Below are 16,143 nucleotides of genomic sequence, written 5' to 3' on the forward strand. Positions count from 1 at the left end.
GTGCACCAGCGGGGCCTGCTGGCCATCGACCACCTGTGCTGGCGTGTGGGAAACGACTCGCACATCCAGAGGGCCCCGCACCCGCCCAACATGCATGTGTGGGGAGAGGCCCTCATCCTTGACTCCTTCAACTTGCAGGTGAGGGGGGCTGCCGGCCAGAGCGGGGGTGAGGGGATCAGCTCTCCCCCCCCCCCCCCCCCCCCAGCAGGCATGGGGGCAGCGGGGGGCACTTCCTTCCCCCCGGGCCCTGCAACGGGCAGTGGGGAGGGGCTCTGCCTGGGCTGGGCTGGGCTGGGAGTGAGAAGGTGGCAGCTTCTGAGCTGCCAAACAGTGACTGGACTGTGCCCCCTGCAGGGCAGCTACAACCAGCCCCTGGGCATGTCCAGCGCCCAGGCGGACACGCTCTTCCTGGACTGCACCATCCAGGGGCTGCAGGTGGAGTCATCGGACACCTGCACCAAGTGCCTCTCCAGGGTCCTGTCCCTGCTGCACCCAGGGGCCAGCCAGGCAGAGCTTCCAGTGGAGCCAGCCCCCTCCCCGGGGGAGTCCGCAGGCCTGCTCTGGAAGGTGGACCTGAAGGTGGAGGACGTGAACCTGTTCACGCTGTCCAGCCTGGTGGGTAAGTGACCAGGTGGGGCTGCTGGGCAGGGCAGCACCGTGGGTGGGCAGCCATCCCGCAGGATCTGCTGCGCCAGCCAGACGGAGGCAGTAGCCCTCTGTGCAGGCGTCTGATGGACAAACCCACAAACTGCTCCTTCCTTCCCTGGAGATCCTGAAACCCCCGGCCGGGCTCTCAGCCTCCCGCACTGCCTCATCCCTGCACCTGCCCCCAGCTGTCCACAGTCCCTCCCGGGGCCTCCTGCCCCCAGGACTGTCCTGGCTCTCGGCAGCCCTCGCTCCCTGGGCTCCGGGATGTCACCAGCCCTTTGCTGCAGGGTAGGGTGTCGGCAAGTGCTCGTCCTCCCCGCACTGCCCCGTGCTGGGGCCTTTGCGGGCTGTGCCCTGTCCTGCCCCCAGAGGTAACCTCCTGTCTCTGCCAGGTGCCTCGGAGGTGAGGCTGGACACACTGACTGCCCTGGGCAGTGCCGAGAGCTGCACGGTTAGCGTCCAGGGCATGGCGCTGGCCTTGGTGAAGAACATTTCCGAGAAGATGCAGCCCTGCTGCAAAGCCCCAGCCATCCGTTGCCCCATCCTCAAACTCTCCATGCTCTCCTTCACCTACCACAGTAGCATCCACTCCCTGGAGGTAGGTGCTGGGCCCGCTGTGCTGGCAGAGTGCACTCTGGGACGGCAGTGCCAGGCAAAAGATGTGCCCGTGGGCTGAGTCTGAGGCGGCTGAGTGACCCAGCGGGTCAGGGAGCCTGCTGGCGTTCCCACTCGGACTGGGCCGTCAGGTGAGGGCCAGCGATGGGCTCTCAGCCAGGCCCTGTCCATCTGTGTTACACCCTGCCTCATGGCCAGAGGCCTCTGCTGCAGCACTTAGCAGTGTGTGTGGGGGCACTGGGAGGAGGGTCGGGGGGGTCAGGAGCAAGGTGGCTGGCAGAGCAGTGGGAGGAGCTCGCTCAGCCCCTCGCAGGCTCTCTCGGCCTCCGGGGCATGCTAAGGGCTGCTGGCAGAGCAGATACCCAGGCCTGCTTGCCCCTTTCTGTGCCCTAGGTCCAGTGTGGCGAGGGCCTGACCCTGCTCTGGAGCCCACCTGACCACATGTATCTGTATGAGCACGTCCTAGCCACGCTCCAGTGCCGTGAAATGCTGCAGTGCACCCTGGGCCAATGGAGCGCTCCCTCCCTCCCCCCGGAGCGCCAGGCCGCTGAGCCAGAGAGCCCCAGCGAGCCCCCCAGCCCAGCCCAGGGTCCCCCAAAGAGAGTCCTCAACCTGACGCTGGAGATGAGCTCCGCCAAGGCCACGGCCTTCGTCTCTGAGGCCAGCTACCTCAGCCTGGTGGCGGAGCGGGTCTCGGTGAGCCGCCACGGCAGCGCCCTCCACGCCTACTGCCCGGAACTGGCCGCCGGCTTCGACAGGCACAGCATCTTCAGCTTCAAGGAGGTGGAGGTGCAGCTGCTGCCGGAGCTAGAGGAGATGATCCTGCATCGCAGCCCCTTCCCCACCCTGCGCACCCTGCGCAACCGGGTCTGGGCCTTCTCCTTTGCCAGCATCGTCATCGAGCTCCCCTACCAGTACGACTTCTCCCGCACGCTGGACGAGGCCGTGGGCGTGCAGAAGTGGCTGAAGAGCCTGCACCGGCGGGACCGCCCCCCCAGCCCGGCCCTGCCCCCGGACCTCCTGCTCAAGGTGCAGCACTTCTCCTGGGTCTTCCTGGACGACGTCTTCGAGGTGAAGCTGCGGGACAACTATGAGCTGATGAAGGACGAGAGCAAGGAGAGCGCCAAGCGGCTGCAGCTGCTGGACGCCAAGGTGGCGGCTCTGCGCAAGCAGCATGGCGAGCTGCTGCCCGCCCGCAAGATCGAGGAGCTCTACGCCTCGCTGGAGAGGAAGAACATTGAGATCTACATCCAGCGCTCCCGGCGCCTGTACGCCAACATGCCTATGCGGAAGGCCCTGCTCACCTGGACCCTCTCCAGCCTGGAGCTGGTGGCCCTGGCCGATGAGTCCTTCCACGGTGTGGAGCGTGTGCTGGAGCAGATGAGGGACCTGGACAGCGTCAGCCCCTTCCCACCCGAGGGGCTGGAGCTGGTCACCCAGTGGTGCCGCATGCTGAAGGGCAGCGTCAAGACCTTCTTCGGTGAGTGTGTCTGTGGGGCTCCTCCGCCCCCATGGCCCTGTCAGCTCTGGGCTCTGGTTCCCTGGCACGAAAGTGCTGCTGGGGGCATGACGGGCACCTGGGCCACATGCAGTGGGAAGCACTGTGGTTCCCCCCGTAGGGTCCCTCTGATCTAGCAGGGGGCGTAGCCTGCCAGCCCCTTGCCCAGAGGCTGGGGAGAGTGAGGAGACCACCCAATCCCCCAGTGACGAGTCTAAGGCCAGCTTCCCTCCGGGCCGGCAGTCAGCGCGGTCTCTGGCTCTGCCCCACAGTGCGGATCCGGGACTACCCACGCTACCTGTTTGAGATCCGGGCCTGGCAGCTCTCGGGCCGGCTGATCGGGACGGAGCAGAGTGGCCAGGCCTGCTCTCGCCGCCGCCAGCTGCTGAAGCTGGGAGCGCCATGGGGGGATGCTGCTGTGCAGAGGAACATGCCTCCCTTGAAGTTCTACCACGACTTCCGCTGTAAGTGGGCTCTGGGGGCCGACCCTGCAGGCGGGCACGAGGCTGCGGCCTGGACTGGGGCTCCTTCTGGCGCTTGCTGGGTGACCATGTGGGCTCCAGCTGGGACTGGAGGAGCACCACTCTCCTGCCAGGGTCACACTGATTTGGGGGTGGCCTGATCCCTGGCACCCTGGACCCTGAGCTTGGGCCAGGCTCAAGACACCGGGAGTTTGGGGGAGGGGTGCAAGTGCTGCCCTCCTTGGGGCTGGTCAGTGCGAAGCAGGCTTGTTCCCCTCTGAGCTGAGTGGGGGGAGGATTGGAGATGGGCCCAGGTTCCCCCCCGCCTCCCCCAGGGACTGGGCAGTGCCTGGGGTTTGGGATCCTGCCCCCTGGGGTCAGGATGCTGGAGTGGGGCAGTGCTGCGCTGGGTAGCTCTGGGGGTCCTGGGGCAGCGCTGTGGGGGGGGTGCAGAGGGTAACTTTGGGCCAGGCTGTATCTGGTTGGGGCAGGGACCAGGAGCTGCCCTGAGCCGCTATCTGTGTCCCTAGCGGAGATTTTGCAGTACACCATCGTTTGGGGGCCATGCTGGGACCCGGCCTGGACCCTGATTGGCCAGTCTGTGGATCTCCTCACCAAGGCCTCGGCCGATCCCAGCCCCTCCCTGCCCTGGTGGGATAAAAGCCGCCTGCTCTTCCACGGGGATTGGCACCTGGACATCGAGCAGGCCAACCTGCACCAGCTGGCCACCGAGGTGAGACTCGTGTGGGGTCGCCCAGGGCGTCCGGGCCCCTCCCAGCCTGGCGGCCTCACGCTCAGCCTGTCTCTTGCAGGATCCGTACAACACCACCGAGAACATGCACTGGGAGTGGAGCCACCTGGCCTTCCTCTGGAGACCTGGTCAGTTCGTCTTCAAGGGGGACTTGGACATCAATGTCCGCACAGCCTCCAAGTGAGTGTCAGCCCTGGGGGTGGGGGGGTGGGAGGGGCTGTGACCCTTGGAGAGCAACCCAGCACCTTCTCCCTGAGCAGGTACGATGACTGCTGCTTCCTCCACCTGCCCGAGCTCTGCATGACCCTGGACTTGCAGTGGCTTTGCCATGGGAACCCCCACGACCATCACAGCGTGGTGCTGCGCTCCCCAGAGTTCGTGCCCGAGGTGCCCGTGGGACAGCACCATGACTCATACCGGGCCTTCCGCTCCGAGAACCTCAACCTCTCCATCCGGATGGACCTGACCCGGCCGGGCGGGGGTGAGCGATGCCCCGCAGGGCACTCCAGAGCTGCTGGAGCCCAGCTGCTGCTCAGCCACTGACCGGAGCGTGGCCGTTCCCGCTAGGAGCTCTGGTGGCTGCTGGTTTGGGGCTCTGGGTTTGGGAGGCGGGGGGGGGGGTCATTGGAGATCCCCTGTATCCCTCCCCCGCTGCTTACCTTGGCCAGGTGCCGAGCTGAGTGCTCGTGGGCTCTGCCCTCCCAGGGAGGGAGGAGGAGAGGTCGGGGGGGTCGGGCAGCGGCTGTCGGGGGCCTGTCACAGTGCTGACGTGTGTCGCTCTCAGAGCTGTCCCAGCCCCGGATCCTGCTCTACAGCAGCACTCTGCGCTGGATGCAGAACTTCTGGGCCACCTGGACCAGCGTGACGCGCCCCGTCTGCCGCGGGAAGCTCTTCAGCAACATGAAGCCCAGCAGGAAGAAGCTGGGGCAACACTACAAGCAGCTCTCCTACACGGCGCTCTTCCCCCAGCTGCAGGTGAGGCCGGGCCCTGGGCCCTTCAAGGCTGGTGAGGTCCGTCGGGCGCGCCTCCATCGGCTGCTGTCCTGCATCCCTCCCAGCCCCCCAGCTCAGTGTGGCGAGGTCCGTCGGCTGCCCCCCCCCCCCCCTCCGCCGCCCGCCCCCCCTCCCGCCCCCCCCCCCCCCCAGTGTGGCGGGGTCCCTCGGCTGTCCCCTCCCCCCCACCCCTCCCCATTGGCTGCTCTCCTGCATCCCATCCCCCTCCGCTCAGCGTGGCGGCCGGCTCAGCGTCCTGTGTGCTCCCCCAGGTGCATTACTGGGCCTCCTTCGCCCAGCAGCGGGGGATCCAGTTGGAGTGCGGCCAGGGGCACATATTCACGCGAGGGACTCAGCGGCTCATCCCCCAAGGTGAGGCAGGGGGCCCGGCCTGGGCAGGGTGGGGCGGGGACGAGGGGCAGGGTCCCCTCGCTGATGCCTCTCCCCTGCCCCCAGCTGGCACGGTGATGCGGCGCCTCATCTCGGAGTGGAGCATCACGCAGATGGTGAGCGACCTGAGCTTCGTCACCGTGCACCTGATGGCGTCGACCTGCGACGAGAGCGCTGACCACCAGCTCGGCTCGCTGGTGAAGAAAACCCACCTGCTGAGCCTGTCCTCCCTCACCTACCAGCGGCACAGCAACCGCACAGCCGAAGAGGTACCCGCCGGCTCGCCAGGGCAAGGAACTGACTGGGGGGTGGGCGTGACTAGCTCTGCCTAGGCTGCGGGGGCACGAGCCTCTGGCTGTCTGCAGGGCGAGCCCTGGACGGGGAGCACTCAGGGCACTGGAGAAACTGAGCAGGGGCCCACTGGCTGCAGGCTCAGCAGCCTTGAGTGCCGCTGATCACCCTCTCTAAGAACTCAGCACGGGCGGGGCGGCTGGCCCAGCCGGATAGTGACATGACCAAGGCCACCCCACTGGGAATGGCGTCCCGGTGTCCCCAGCCCAAGGTGCTACCCACTGGCCATGGGGCCTCCCTGCTGCTGGGCGGGTTTGAGCGGGGAGTCGCTGTGCCCTGGCCATTATCTGACCCCCGGCTCGGCTGCAGGAGCTGACCATGCGGGATGGGGCTGACGCCTTCCACACGCACCAGCTGCAGCTGGTGGACCTGCGGGCGTCCTGGACCACCACCAACCGGGACATCGCCTTCGGCCTCTATGACGGCTACAAGAAGGCGGCCGTGCTCAAGCGGAACCTGTCCACCGAGGCGCTGAAGGGGTTAAAGATCGACACCCAGCTGCAAGCCAAGAAGCTGAAACGGCGCCTGCTGTCTGCTACCCTTCCCCCGCAGAGGGTGACTGGGACCACCAGTGAGCGGGGCTCCTCGGGGGGTGAGTGTCCAGCCACCTGGGTGGGGCCCTCGGGATCCCACTCGGCACACAGCCCCCTCCCCTGGATCTGCACAGCTTGTTCCACGCACGTCCCACCTCGGTACTGACCCACTTCAGCACCCGTCACGGCCAGCTGGCCAAGGGCTGGCTCCCTCTCCCCCGACCCTGACCCCCCGTCTGCTCCCCGGGGCCTCCCCCCGACTATACTGACCCACCTCAGCACCTGTCACAGCCAGCTGGCCAAGGGCTGGCTCCCTCTCCCCCGGCCCTGACTCCCTGTCTGCTCCCCGGGGCCTCCCCCCATGGCACTGACCCACCTCAGCACCCATCACGGCCAGCTGGCCAAGGGCTGGCTCCCTCTCCCTCGGCCCTGACCCGTCCCTTCCCCCTGTCTGCTCCCAGGGGCCTACATGCTGCAGAAGCTCATTGAGGAGACCGATAAATTCGTGGTCTTCACGGAGGAGGAGTCGGGGGCCAGCGAGCAGCTGTGTGGGATCGCCGCCTGCCAGACCGATGACATCTTCACCCGCAACTGCCTCGTTGAGCTGGTCAACTGCCAGGTAGCCCGGTCCCAGCCAGAGCTCCTGCCCCGCTCCCTGCAGCGCCCCTGCTGGGAGAGGTGGTGACTGAGCTGTGTCTTTCCCTGGCCCTGCCGCTGTGGGCAGACACTGCAGGCCTTCTGTGCCCCGGTTTATCTCCCGGCCCGGCTGCCCCATCCTGGAGTTGGCAGGGTCACTTAGGGGCCTGTTCTCCCGCAGATGGTGCTGCGTGGTGCAGAAACGGAGGGCTGTGTGATTGTGTCTGCTGCCAAGGCTCAGCTACTGCAGTGCCTGCACCACCCCGCCTGGTACGGAGACACCCTGAAGCAGAAGACCTCGTGGACCTGCCTGCTGGATGGCATGCAGTACTTCGCCACCACTGAGAGCAGCCCCGCCGAGAGGGAGGACGGCCAGCTGTGGCTGGAGGTTGGTTGCTGTCGGCTGGCTGCTTGGCTGGGGTGAGCTCAGGTGGGATAGGAGGCCTGGGGCTTTTAGTTCCCATGCGGGAGGAGTTTATCACAGCCACGGCCCCAGGGTGCTGAGAGGCAGAGGCCTGAGAGTGAAGGCAGCCCTGGAGCCCCCTAAATCCATGGCAGGGCAGGATCTCAGTGCCAGGCAGTGGGAGAGAGGGGGCCAAGCCAGCCCCGGGGACCAGCCCCCCAGCCTGCTGGCTCTGGCTGGGCTGGGCCCGAGGCCTGGGGAGTCACCAGTGTCCCTCCTGCCCCAGGTGAAGAACATCGAGGAGCATCGGCAGAGGAGCCTGGACTCGGTGCAGGAGCTGATGGAGAGTGGGCAGGCCGTGGGCGGCATGGTCAGCACCACCACAGGTTAGCATGTAGAGCCCTGCTTGCCTCGGGCCCAAGAATCGTTCACCCGGGGATTGCTGGGCCCTCGGTCCTTGTGCGTCACCCAAGGGACAAGCGGAGCCAGCCCAGCTGAGAGCTCTGTCCCCTCCTGGGATGGGCTTGGGGTCCCTGCCCAAGGAAGCATTCTGGGGTGACTCTCCAGAGAACTTACGTGCATCCCCTTCCCCCATCCTGTGTTCGGATCCCAGAGGTCCCCCACCGCCCTTGCCTCGGCACCCTAAAGCCTCAGACTGTCCGAGAATTGGGGGCCCCACGCCTGGGGGTGGCAGCACCGGCCCTGACAGCTGCCCATGTTGGCCCCCAGACTGGAATCACCCCTCGGAAGCCCAGCAGACCCAGCAGGTGCAGAGGATCATCTCCCGGTGCAGCTGTCGCATGTACTACATCAGCTACAGCCACGACATTGACCCGGAGCTGGCCACGCAGATCAAGCCCCCCGACGCCCCAGCCGAGCAGGAGAAGGAGGACCTGCTGAAGAAACAGGAGGGTGCGGCCCTGCGCCCGGCTGAGTCATTCTGCTCTCCTCTGCTGGGGGAGGGGGAGCTCCTGGGGGACAGGCCACGACCACAGGCCTCGAGGTGCCGAATTCTCCTGTAACCTCCCTCGGATCAGAGCGGGGCAGCTGCAGTCGGCTCCGTTCAATGGGGCCCTGGGGTGTCTGGCACCGGGCGTGGTCTCTGCTGTCCCTTCTTGGCGCTGATCTCTGGTTCGTTCTGCCCGGCTCTCGGAGGCCAGGGAACGGGACTCGCAGCCCTGCTCCAGCAAAGCCCGGCACACTGGGCAGAGCATTGTGGGCTGGAGAGCCGGGTTTGTCTGTGCCTGCTGGGGCCAGTAGCGTCTCTGAGCTCTCATTGCCTGGGGGGCGGGGGTGGGGGCGGACTTGGTCTCCCCAGCCCTGGCCCTTGTTTGTGTGTGAGCCCCACAGGCGGTTCCCTCTGCAGCTCCCAGGGACTATACCAGCCCCCCAGGCGCTGGCTGTCACAGGGGCTGCCCCAACGCCCGTTCTATCCTCTCTCCCCAGGAGCCGTCGACACTTTCACGCTGATCCACCATGACCTGGAGATCTCGACCAACCCGGCGCAATACGCCATGATCCTGGACATCGTCAACAACCTGCTGCTGCACGTGGAGCCGAAGCGCAAGGTACCGTGGGCCTGAGCGGCGCGCAGGCGCAGCGGGCTCCCCAGAGACCCCTCACCTCGCCTCTCTCTCTCTGGCCTCAGGAGCACAGCGAGAAGAAGCAGCGGGTGCGGTTCCAGCTGGAGATCTCCAGCAACCCCGAGGAGCAGCGCAGCAGCATCCTGCACCTGCAGGAGGCCGTGAGGCAGCACGTGGCCCAGATCCGCCAGCTGGAGAAGCAGATGTACTCCATCATGAAGGTGAGGCCTGGGCTGGGGTGGGCGCAGCGTGCGGACTGCAGGCCCCGGGTCCTGGCCTGCTTGGGCCGGGCAGGTGCTGACTGGTGCCGACTCTTCAGTCCCTGCAGGACGACAGTAAGAACGAGAACCTGCTCGAGCTGAACCAGAAGCTGCAGTTGCAGCTGAGCCAGGAGAAGGCCAACCTGCAGCTGGAGAGTGAGGAGTTGAACATTCTCATCAGGTACCAGCCCCCACCAGCCTGATGTGCAGAGCAGGGAGGCAGCTTGCCCGAGACCTGCTGCCCAGTCCCACCGCCTTCCAAAGCCACCGTGCCACTGCGCCCCCACTCTGCTTCCCTGGGGCTCCCAGGCCGCCTCTCCCCCATGCTGCTCTGAGGGGCTGCCTGCCCTTCGACTGGCCCTAGCCCCGGGGCCGCCGTGGGGCTGCTCTCACGGCTTTCCCTTGCCTGCTTGGGCAGGTGTTTTAAAGATTTCCAGCTGCAGCGGGCAAACAAGATGGAGCTGCGCAAACAGCTGGAGGACGTCCGGGTGGCCCGGCGGACCGAGTTCTACTTTGCGCAGGCGCGCTGGCGCCTCACCGAGGAAGACGGGCAGCTGGGCATTGCGGAGCTGGAGCTGCAGCGCTTCCTCTACAGCAAGGTACCGGGCCCAGCGGGGGCACCTAGGCTCGGGCTCCGCCCTTGAGGAGGGGGGCAAGGGGTGCGCAGGGGTCCGTGGGCTGATGGCTCTGTTTGCAGGTGAACAAGTCGGACGACACGGCAGAGCATCTCCTGGAGCTGGGCTGGGTCACCATGAACAACCTCCTGCCCAACGCCGTGTACAAGGCAAGTGCCAGCCAGCGGGAGGCTGCAGTGGGGCCCTGGAGGGGGAGGGGCAGCAGCCAGCCTGTGGGTGGGGTTTTCAGAGGCGTAACCAGGCAGAGCTGGGCCCCCACCATCTCTGCATTCCCATCTCTGCTCTGCAGGTGGTGCTGCGCCCTCAGAGCTCCTGCCAGTCGGGCCGGCAGCTGGCCCTGCGCATATTCAGCAAGGTCCGTCCGCCAGTGGGAGGCATCTCTATCAAGGAGCATTTTGAGGTGAGGCTACGGGTGGATCCCAGGGGTCTGTAGGCAGGCCTGGGGCTGGTGTTCTGCTCCTCTGCATCCCCAGTCGGAGGTGCTGTAGGCAACAGGGCAGGCGCACCCATCCAGCTTGGATATCTGGGCGATGCAGGGCCGCCCAAGGATTCCAGTGCTGGCCCCTGATGTACGTACGGCTCCTCTTGCAGGTGAACGTGGTGCCCCTGACCATCCAGCTCACGCACCAGTTCTTCCACAGGATGATGGGCTTCTTCTTCCCCGGCCGCAACGTGGAGGAGGAGGAGGTGGGGGATGAGGAGGACAAATCCAAGCTGGTGACGACGGGTGAGTGTGCCTTGTGGGGAGGAAGGGAGGGGCCAGCCCGACCCCCCGATTGAACTCAGTGCAGTGATGGGGTACATGCCAAGAGACCCCCAACGGGGATCAGAAATGGGGAACCTCGTTCTGTGGGGTCCCCCGAATCCATTCTCGACCCAACGCTATTCAGTCGTTGTCAGCGGTGTGGAAGAAAATATAAAATCCCTGGGGGTGAAGTTTGGAGCTGAGGCCCAGACTGGTGCCGTGGTGGATAATGGTGGGATAGGGCAGTTCTCGAGAGCAATGCGGATCACCGGGGAAGCTGGGCGCCCTTGGCCAACCTGCATTTTAATGCCGCCAAAGGCTCCAACTAGGAGCCAGGAATGCAGCTCTAACTTACCGGGGGAGGAGGGGCTGTGTCCTGGAAAGTGGGGGCTCTGCTAGGGCCGTGGGGTCATGGTGGAAACCGGCTGAAGCGATGGGCTGGCTAAGAGGGCGAATGCAGTCCTTGGCTGTGGAGCAGGAGGAGGGAGGTGTTCCCACTGCACCCGGCCTGTGGGAGACCGTTACGGGGGTGGTGCTCAGTGCTGGTGTCCACACTTCAGAAAGGACGTGGGCCAGCTGGAAGGGCTCAGAAATGAGCTGCAGTGATTCGAGGTCTGGAAAACCTGCCTTCCGGTGAAGGGAGAGACGCTCAGCCAGTGCTAGCCAAGAGAAGAGGAAGAGGTGACTTGATCACGGTCTGTAAATACCCACCTGGAGGACGATCTGTGAGCGGAGAGGGCTCCTCAGTCCAGCAGACAAAGGCTGAACGAGACCCAGGGGCTGGGAGCTGAAGCCACACTGGGAATACGGTGCCCATTTTTAGCAGTGAGGGTCACTGACCATTGGACCAGCCGCAGGACCTGGTGCACTCTGTCCCATGGAGTCTCTCTGTCAGGACAGGGGGCCTGTTTCTACCAGCTCTGCCCCAGCCCAGCCAGGGTTCTGGCAGGCTGCAGGGATCAGTGCGGGGGTGCTGCAGTGGGTCGGGCAGGATAACCCCAGTGCTCCCTTCTCTCTCAGGGATGCCCGTGGTGAAGCCGAGGCAGCTGATAGTGGCTGAAGACTCACTGGGCCCAGGGAAAGGAGTCGCTCAGGGACTGAACCGGACGTCAGGGGTCAGGAGGTCATTCCGGAAAGCCCCCGAGGTACCCACCCCGCTGCCTTTTGGGGGGGAGTCTCCTTTAGAGCCTCCCCAGGAGCACCTGTTCCACTCGTCTCGGGGATCAGACAGTCTAGAGCCAGCGATTGCTCCCGTAGTGCCTGGGGGCAGTGGGCTGGGCTGTCCTGCCCCAGGGCCGTGAGGGATTCACCCACTTTCCCGCACATGCGTCAGCAAAGCTGCCCCTTGCACGCTGAGCAGCTGGGGCAGACCAGGGGGTGCCATCCTGGGTCCCCGGCACGGGGCAGGGAAGAGAATGAGCCTTGGCTGCTCTCCTGAATGAGCAACACCCCCTTCCCACTGGCCCAGTGCCCAGCTGTGCATCTCGTCCCCCCTTCTCTTGCTCTGCTGATTCTGTCGGGCTCCGTTCCTCCCAGCACCCCGTGGACGACATTGACAAGATGAAGGAGCGTGCGGCGATGAACAACTCCTTCATCTACATCAAGATCCCGCAGGTTCCGCTCTGCGTCAGCTACAAGGTCAGTGCCTGCCTCCAGCATGGCGTCCGGGGCAGAGCCTGCCCCGAGGGTGCTGGGGAGGGAGGGGACAGCCGCAGGCGTGTGCTGGGGCAGAGCCGGCCCCAAGGGTGCTGGGGAGGGAGGGGACAGCCGCGGGCGTATGCTGGGGCGGGGCTAGGGTCACCAGACAGCAAGTGTGAAAAATCGGGACGAGGGTGGGGGGTAATAGGTGCTTATATAAGACAAAGCCCCAAATATCTGGACTGTCCCTATAAAATTGGGACATCTGGTCACCCTAGGCGGGGCCGGCCCCAAGGGTGCTGGGGAGGGAGGGGACAGCCATGGGCGTATGCTGGGGCGGGGCTAGGGTCACCAGACAGCAAGTGTAAAAAATCGGGACGAGGGTGGGGGGTAATAGGTCCCTATATGAGACAAAGCCCCAAATATCTGGACTGTCCCTATAAAATCGGGACATCTGGTCACCCTAGGCGGGGCCAGCCCCGAGGGTGCTGGGGAGGGAGGGGACAGCCGTGGGCGTGTGCTGGGGCGGGGTCGGCCCCGGAGGGTGTAGGTGTAGGGGTTGTGTGTGAGGGGCTGCCCTGCCCTTCAACTGGCCCTATCCCTAGGGCTGCCCAGGGGCTACTTTCACGGCTTTCCCTTGCTCGCTTGGGCTGAGCTGAAGTTCACTTTCTGCCTCTCCTCTCTGTGCCCCATGGGTGCTGTAGGTTGCCTGGTACTTCTGGGGGCAGGGGGCCCTGCCTTCTTCCTATGCACTGTCCCTGCCGTCTGGCTGGCATGACTCTTCTGAGCCGTGGGGCAGAGGGGAGGAGGCCATTCCTGGGCCACAGCACAGTCCCCACCACACTCCCCTCAGCAGAGGGCCTGTGTCCCCGTTTCTGCCCTGGGTCCCCCCTCATCTCCTCTCCCCTGAACCCAGGGGTTCTGCTGCTGTGTCTTGCTCCGAGCCTGTAGGAACACGGCCAGCGGAGCAAGCCCGTGATTGGCTGGCTCTGGCCGCGGGGTCTGATACATTGTCTGGCGCAGGGCGAGAAAAACAGTGTGGACTGGGGTGACCTGAACCTGGTGCTGCCGTGCCTGGAGTATCACAACAACACGTGGACGTGGCTGGACTTTGCTATGGCAGTGAAGCGGGACAGCCGCAAGGCATTGGTAGCACAGGTAAGGGCCCGGAACCTCCCCCTGCTGAGGGGAGCCCCGAACTGAAGGAGCAGGGGAGAGATCTGCCCCAGCCACTTGGAGCGCTCTGGGTTTAGCTGTTAGCACTGGGGTCTGAATTATAGCCCCTCTCCTGTCAGTCATGTTGGGGAGCCCCGATGCTCTCCTCATCTTCCCCTGAGCGGTGCTGGGCCTGTGCCCGCGGTGAGTCTCTCTCTGGGAAGGGCAGAGAACATAAGAATGGCCCTACTGGATCAGACCAAAGGCCCATCTAGCCCAGTATCCTGTCTTCCGACAGTGGCCAACCCCTGGTGCCCCAGAGGGAATGAACAGAACAGGGAATCACCAAGTGATCCATCCCCTGTCACTCATTTCCAGCTTCTGGCAAACAGAGACTAGGGACACCATCCCTGCCCATCCTGGCTAATAGCCATTGATGGACCTATCCTCCATGAACTTATCTAGTTCTTTTTTGAACCCTGTTATAGTCTTGGCCTTCACAACTTCCCCTGGCAAGGAGTTCCACAGGTTGACCATGTGTTTTGTGTGGGAAAAAATACTTCCTTTTGTTTGTTTTAAACCTGCTGCCTATTAATTTCATTTGGTGACCCATAGTTCTTGTGTTATGAGAAGGAGTAAATAACACTTCCTTATTTACTTTCTCCAAACCAGACATGATTTTATAGATCTCTGTCATATTACCCCCTTAGTTGTCTCTTTTCCAAGATGAAAAGTCCCAGTCTTATTAATCTCTCCTCATATGGCAGCTGTTCCATACCCCTAATCATTTTTGTTGCCCTTTTCCAATTCCAATATATCTTTTTTGAGATGGGGCAACCACATCTGCACACAGTATTCAAGATGTGGGCGTACCATGGATTTATATAGAGGCAATATGATATTTTCGGTCTTACTATCTATCCCTTTCTTAATGATTCCCAACATTCTGTTCGCTTTTTTGACTGCCGCTGCACATTGAGTGGATGTTTTCAGAGAACTCTCCACAATGACTCCAAGATCTCTTTGTTGAGTGGTAACAGCTAATTTAGACCCCATCATTTTGTACGTATAGTTAGGATGATGTTTTCCAATTTGCATTACTTTGCATTTATCAATATTGCATTTAATCTGCCATTTTGTTGCCCCGTCACCCAATTTTGAGAGATCCTTTTGTAGCTCTTCGCAATGTGCTTGGGACTTAACTATCTTGAGTAGTTTTGTATCATCTGCAAATTTTGCCACCTCACTGTTTACCCCTTTTTCCAGATCATTTATGAATATGTTGAATAGGACTGGTCCCGGTACAGACCCCTGGGTGACACCACTATTTACCTCTCTTCATTCTGAAAACTGACCATTTATTCCTACCCTTTGTTTCCTGTCTTTTAACCAGTTACCAGTCCATGAGAGAACCTTCCCTCTTATCCCATGACAGTTTACTTTGCTTAAGAGCCTTTGGTGAGGGACCTTGTCAAAAGCTTTCTGAAAGTCTAAGTACACTCTATTCACTGGATCCCCCTCGTCCACATGCTTGTTGACCCCCTCAAAAAATTCTAGTAGATTGGTGAGGCATGATTTCCCTTTACTATAACCACGTTGACTCTTCCCCCCAAAATCAAGTTCATCTGTGTGTCTGACAATTCTTTTCTTTACTATAGTTTCAACCAATTTGCCCGGTACTGAAGTCAGGCTTCCCGGCCTCTAACTGCTGGGATCGCCTCTGGAGCCTTTTTAAAAAATCAGCATCACATTAGCTATTCTCCAGTTGCTTGGTACAGAAGCTAATTTAAATGATAGGTTACAGACTACAGGCTGCAGATGAGCCGTCTGTGGCGCTGCTGGAAATGCCTGGGCTGGAACGGGCACCACTGTCTCTGCTAGGCTTGCCCAGATTGCTGCCAAGTCCCCGCCTCTGGGGCAGGCTGTGCAGAGGAGCCCCAGGGAATGAGCCCTAGTTAGGTCTTTGGCTGAGCTGTTGCAGCCAGGGCAAGCCTTGGCCATCCCCCACCCCGGCTGTCTCCTGACCCTCTCTCCGCTGCGCAGGTGATCAAGGAGAAGCTGCGCCTGAAGCCAGCTGCTGGGACTGAGGCCCGAGGGAAGCTGGAGAACAAATCGGACGGGACCATCCAGCAGCAGCAGCAGGAGGAGGACGAGAAGGCGCGGCTACTCATCGGCCTGAGTGTGGGCGAGAAGAACCCCAGCAAGAAGTCCATCTTTGGCAGGCGCAAATGAGGGCAGCACCCAGCTGGCCGGGAAGGGACTCAGGCGGCTCCTGCCACCTCTTGGGCACATGGCCCCTTTGCAGGCCTGAGCTGGCACAAACAGCCAGTGGCTTTGTCTAGGTGGGGGGCCCTTGGTGGCACAGCCCAGCCATGGCACAAGAACTCGATGGACCGATGGCACGGGCAGAGCCCCTGTCCAGGCAGGGAGTGGCATGGCGGTAGGGAGACGCCACGCAGTGTGATGCAGCTCCCCAGCAGCGGGAGCTGGGGAGGCTGCGTCACCCAGGGCCCGGGCTGCTTTCATTTGCACAGAGCCTGGGTGGTGAGGAGCACTCGAGTTGTTATCACTGGTGTGTCCTGCGCTGGCGTCACTGGGCCAGCAGCACTGTCCGCACTGTAACGTGGCTGCTCCAGTCTGGTTACTGTTGGGAAGTGGGCACTGAGGAGAATTTAAATAAGAGTTTTTAATTTGGACCCATCTCTGTCCTGGTGTTACTGATCCGTTCCCCAGCAGGGAGAGGGCCGGAGCCAGGGCCCAGCATGCTGCTAGCACCTGGGCCCAGTCTGAGCCTGCTCCCCCACCCAGAGAGCTACCAGCACTTGGTGGCTACTGGAGCCTCATGGCC

General features: G+C 62.9%; 2 protein-coding genes across 3 annotated transcripts in view; both read left to right on the plus strand.

The window, feature by feature from the left end:
• The first annotated feature begins 6 nt into the window (after positions 1 to 6).
• KIAA0100 (KIAA0100 ortholog) lies at positions 7 to 15,972 on the plus strand. Of its 2 annotated transcripts, XM_026656535.1 has the most exons (27): positions 7 to 138; positions 355 to 619; positions 1,041 to 1,246; positions 1,657 to 2,743; positions 3,034 to 3,225; positions 3,753 to 3,955; positions 4,035 to 4,153; positions 4,234 to 4,454; positions 4,758 to 4,948; positions 5,239 to 5,338; positions 5,423 to 5,625; positions 6,017 to 6,299; positions 6,702 to 6,859; positions 7,058 to 7,264; positions 7,566 to 7,665; positions 8,009 to 8,191; positions 8,726 to 8,847; positions 8,928 to 9,083; positions 9,182 to 9,303; positions 9,541 to 9,721; positions 9,820 to 9,906; positions 10,047 to 10,157; positions 10,349 to 10,484; positions 11,523 to 11,647; positions 12,039 to 12,140; positions 13,164 to 13,298; positions 15,339 to 15,972. In XM_026656535.1, exons 1-27 carry the CDS (start codon positions 91 to 93, stop codon positions 15,525 to 15,527), a joined length of 5,232 nt encoding a protein of 1,743 aa, XP_026512320.1. In that variant the 5' UTR covers positions 7 to 90; the 3' UTR covers positions 15,528 to 15,972. The 2 variants fall into 2 exon arrangements, with proteins under 2 accessions (XP_026512320.1, XP_026512321.1); XM_026656536.2 differs by lacking the exons at positions 12,039 to 12,140; positions 13,164 to 13,298; positions 15,339 to 15,972 and having other exon boundaries at positions 22 to 138; positions 10,399 to 10,484; positions 11,523 to 11,610.
• The window catches only part of RSKR (ribosomal protein S6 kinase related), a 7,001-nt gene continuing 6,541 nt past the window's right edge, over positions 15,684 to 16,143 (plus strand). The window contains exon 1 of the mRNA XM_026656608.2: positions 15,684 to 15,735. Within this exon, the coding sequence (XP_026512393.1) occupies positions 15,684 to 15,735 (52 nt within the window). The remainder of the gene's footprint in view (positions 15,736 to 16,143) is intronic.

Source organism: Terrapene carolina, unplaced genomic scaffold (assembly GCF_002925995.2).
Source record: "Terrapene carolina triunguis isolate 2854851 unplaced genomic scaffold, T_m_triunguis-2.0 Scaffold231, whole genome shotgun sequence".
In the NCBI taxonomy this organism is placed as follows: domain Eukaryota; kingdom Metazoa; phylum Chordata; order Testudines; family Emydidae; genus Terrapene; species Terrapene triunguis.